At 44.9% G+C, this 4,593-nt stretch overlaps 1 protein-coding gene across 2 annotated transcripts in view; it reads left to right on the top strand.

Annotated features, from left to right (window-relative positions):
- Positions 1 to 4,593, top strand: part of TCTN2 (tectonic family member 2) — a 43,304-nt gene that overhangs the window by 19,451 nt on the left and 19,260 nt on the right. For both annotated transcript variants that reach the window (XM_017889789.1, XM_017889783.1), the window contains exons 6-7: positions 1,103 to 1,302; positions 2,319 to 2,445. In XM_017889789.1, the coding sequence (XP_017745278.1) occupies positions 1,103 to 1,302; positions 2,319 to 2,445 (327 nt within the window). The remainder of the gene's footprint in view (positions 1 to 1,102; positions 1,303 to 2,318; positions 2,446 to 4,593) is intronic.

Here is a 4,593-nt window from a genome sequence, read left to right as displayed (position 1 = left end):
CTTTTTTTTTTTTTTTTTTTTAAGGGACAGGGTCTTGCTCTGTTGCCCAGGCTGGACTTCAGTGGCCCAATCATGGCTCACTGTAGCCTCAGTCTCCTGGACTCACGCAGTCCTTTCCTCAACCTCCTGAGCAGCTGGGATCATAGGTGTGAACCACCATGCCCAGCTAATTTTTTTTTTTTTTAAATTTTGTTGAGGCTGAGTCTCTCTATGTTGCGTAGGCTGGTCTTGAACTTCTGGGCTCAAACATTCATTCCACCTCAACGTCCCACAATGTTAGGATTTCAGGCGTGGCGCACTGCATGCAGTCCAAGTAACTTCCTTCTTTCTTTTGAGACAGAATCTCACTGTGTTTCCCAGGATGGAGTGCAATGTGTGATCTTGGCTCACTGCAACCTCTACCTCCCGGGTTCAAGTGATTCTCCTGCCTCAGCCTCCCCAGTAGCTGGAATTATAGGCGCCTGCCACCATGCCCAGCTAATTTTTATATTTTTAGTAGAGACGGGGCTTCACCATGTTGGCCAGGCTGGTCTCAAACTCCTGGCCTTAAGTGATCCACCTGCCTTGGCCTCACAAAGTGTTGGGATTACGGGCGTGAGCCACTGCACTCAGCCCCAAGTAATTTCTTGATGACATGAATTGGGTCGTGTTATAATCTAGTGAGGGCCTGGAGGATCCTTGTGGAATATGGAACGTTTCCCCTCACTGTAAATATCCGGAGACTTTTCTGGGCTAAGGGTTTGAATGGTGATGACAGTCAAGAAAGGAGGTTTACTATGTCTTCGTCTTCATTTGGGATCTATTCTGTACTATCTTGTTTTCTTTTGCTTTACTGGGAATATCTCATGTCCTAGTAAAACTGTGGTTCCCTTGAATGCTTGAAGTTTCTGACTTGGAGGCTTATTTGGGGAATTGACAAAAGAAATTCTAGAACTATTTTACTTTTTGTGGGCACAAGGCACTTTTTGATGAGACAGAGATTATAGATGTTCTTGCTTACTCGGTAGCATCCTGCTGGCCTTAAATAAGAGTTAGCATTCGTCACGCTTGCCAGGAGATTCTCGCTGCGGTCACAGCCCCTGCCTTTATGTTTGTCTTCCAGGAATGCTCATCAAATTTAACAGAGCTGTTCAGACTGTCCTGCTTCACCGGCATGTTTGGAGGAGACGTCAGTCCTCCTTTTGATCAGCTGTGCTCTGCTGGGACGACGACACACAGTGTCCCCGACTGGTTTCCCTTTCTGTGTGTGCAGTCGCCCCTTGCCAACACGCCCTTCCTTGGTTACTTCTACCATGGTGCCGTGTAAGTGTCTGAGCAGCCGCCTGGGATGGGCATTGTTCTCCTGCCCTGGTGGGGCCATACTCTTAGGCCCTATAATGCGGTCACATTTTTCCCAGTCCCTCTCCAGAGATCCCGTGCCTAAAGGGTTCAATTATAGATTTCAGTTAGCTAATTTATTTTGCATTATTTGACAGAATTGGGCCTCATTGAAAAGAAATTGATTGACATTGAAAACAGCTCATGGTGCTTTTCTAGGGGAGGCGAAGGAGTGGTGGCTCATGGGAGATTTTATTGTTCTGTATTTTACAGTTTGGGATTGTTAAAAATTTACATCTTTGATTTTTGTAATTAAAAAAGTAGGCAGGGCTTGGTGGCTCACACCTGTAATCCCAGCACTTTGGGAGGCCAAGGCAGGCGGATCATGAGGTCAGGAGATCAAGACCATCCTGGTTAACATGGTGAAACCCCGTCTCTACTAAAAATACAAAAAATTAGCCAGGCGTGGTGGCAGGCACCTGTAGTCCCATCTACTCGGGAGGCTGAGGCAGGAGGATGGCGTGAAACTGGGAGGCGGAGCTTGCAATGAGCTGAGATCGCGCCACTGCACTCCAGCCGGGCGACAGAGTGAGACTGTCTCAAAACAAAACAAAACAAAACAAAAGTAAAGAGGCTGGGTGCAGTGGGTCACGTCTGTAATCCCAGTACTTTGGGAGGCCAAGGCAGGCAGATCACCTGAGGTTGGGAGTTCAAGACGAGCCTGGGTACATGATGAAACCCCATCTCTACTAAAAATACAAAAAATTAGCCGGGTGTGGTGGTGGGCACCTGTAATCCCAGCCTACTTGGGAGACTGAGGTATGAGAATTGCTTGAACCTGGGAGGCGGAGGTAGCAGTGAACAAAGATCGTGCCACTGCATTCCAGTGTGGGTGACAGAGTGAGATCCGTCTCAGAAAACAAGAGTAAAGAACAACATTAAGGAAGAATTGTGTTTTTGCAGATGACTGAAACTATTCAGCCTTTCTTATTGATTTTCAGTTCCCCCAAACAGGAATCTTCCTTTGAAGTATATGTGGATACTGACGCAAAAGACTTTGCAGACTTTGGTTACAAACAAGGAGATCCCATTATGACTGTAAAGAAGGCATATTTTACTATTCCGCAGGTAATCATTGCAATATGAGTACGCTAGACCCTTCTCTCTCTCTCTCTCTTTTTTTTTTTTTTGAGACAGAGTCTCGCTCTTATCGCCCAGGCTAAAGTGCAGTGCCGGATCTCAGCTCACTGCAACCTCCGCCTCCCGGGTCCAAGTGATTGTCCTGCCTCTCGAGTAGCTGGGACTGCAGGCGTGTGCTACCACACCCAGCCGATTTTTTTGTATTTTTACTAGAGATGGAGTTTCACCATGTTGGCCCGGATGATCTCAATCTCTTGACCCTGTGACTCGCGCACCTCAGTCTCCCAAAGTGCTGGGATTACAGGCGTGAGCCACTGCGCCTGGCTGCTAGACCCTTTATTTTTCCTGTCCTATTGTTAATTTAAGTCATATTTCTCTTTAAAATCTCTTTTTAAGTTACTTATTTCCCTCCTTTGTACCTTTCAGCGACTTAACTGTTTATGTTCTCCAGCTTAATAAAATATATAGTCACTCTTAAATTAATCACAGTCTTTGCTTAAAACTCAGAGTGAACTTACAAAATAAAACCAAAAGATTTTCTATACGTTTCCATGGACGTGGCTATCATTCTGGTTTTTTTTTTTTTTTTTTTTGAGAAAGAGTTTCGCTCTTTTTGCCCAGGCTGGAGTGCAATGGCACAATGTCAGCTCACCACAACCTCTGCCTCCCGGGTTCAAGCAATTCTTCTGCCTCAGCCTCCCAAGTAGCTGGGATTACAGGGATGCACCACCATGCCTGGCTAATTTTGTATTTTTAGTAGAGACGGAGTTTATCCATGTTGGTCAGGCTGGTCTTGAACTCCCGACCTCAGGTGATCAGCCTGCCTTGGCCTCCCAAAGTGCTGGGATTGCAGGCATGAGTCTTTTTTTTTTTTTTTTAATTAAAAAAATTTGTTTTGGTTTGAGACATAGTCTTGCTCTGTCACCTAGGGTGGAGTGCACTGGTGTGTGATCTAGACTCCCTGCAGCCCTGACCTCCCACATTCAAGTGATCCAACCTCAGCCTCCCAAGTAGCTGAGACTACAGGCATGCACCACCATTCCTGGCCAATTTTTTGTAGAGATGGGGTTTTGCCATGTTGCCCAGACTGGTCTCTTTAACTCCTAGTCTGAAGTGATCTGCCCACTTTGGTCTCCCAACGTGCTGGGATTACAGACTTGAGCCACTGCACCCAGCCAAAAATTTGTTTGTAGAGATGGGGGTTTCATTATGTTGCCCAGGCTGGTCTTAAACTCCTGGCCTCGAAATTCTTCTGCCTTGGCCAAAGTGTTGGGATTACAGTGTGAGCCTCCGTGCCTGGCTAGAAGTAACTATCATTCTTTACTTCTTTTTCTTTTTAAACTTTTATTTTCATTCAGGTCTACATGTGCAGGTTGTTTATATAGGTAAACTTATATCATGGGGTTTTGCTGTACAGATTATTTGTCACCCAGGTACTAAGCCAAGTACCCAATAGTTTTTTTCTGATCCTCTCCTTCTAGCCCTTCACTACCCGTTCAAGTAGGGTCCAGTATAGAAAACAATGGTTAGATAAGTACATCATTTTATTTACCATTCTAAAATTTTGAAAAGTATTTTAAGGTTTTATATGGAATCATTTATATATGTATGTATAAATGCATGAGTGAATGAATGACAGGATCTTGCTTTGTCACCCAGGCTGGAGTGCAGTGGTGTAGTCACAGCTCACTGCAGCCTCCACCTCCTGGGCTCAAGCAATCCTCCCACCTTAGCCTCCCAAGTAGCTGGGACTATAGGCGCATGTCACTATGCCCAGTTAATTTTTTACTTTTTGTAGAGATAGGGTCTTGCTATGTTGCCCAGGTTGGTCTTGAACCCCTGAGCTCAAATGATTCTCCCACTACAGCCTTCCAAAGTGCTGGGATTACAGGTGTGAGCCACTGCTCCCAACCTGAAATCTTTTTTTACGTTTAACATTATGAGGAGTGTTATTTGTGGGAAGAAAGCATGGGAGGTGAAACAGTTTCTCTTTCTTATTCGTGTGAATCCATTTTTATGGTATTAAACTCTAAACTCTGGTTGTGATGAGGGAGAGAACATGAAGCTAAATATAGTCATGTCTCTGCAAACTAAATAGAATAGGACAAGGGATTTTCTTTGTTTTTATTAGGTAAT

This window comes from Rhinopithecus bieti, unplaced genomic scaffold (genome assembly GCF_001698545.2).
Source record: "Rhinopithecus bieti isolate Rb0 unplaced genomic scaffold, ASM169854v2 scaffold_574, whole genome shotgun sequence".
NCBI lineage: Eukaryota > Metazoa > Chordata > Mammalia > Primates > Cercopithecidae > Rhinopithecus > Rhinopithecus bieti.
The sequence above is the reverse complement of the archived record's forward strand: the minus strand, read 5'-3'. Positions and strand labels throughout refer to the sequence as shown.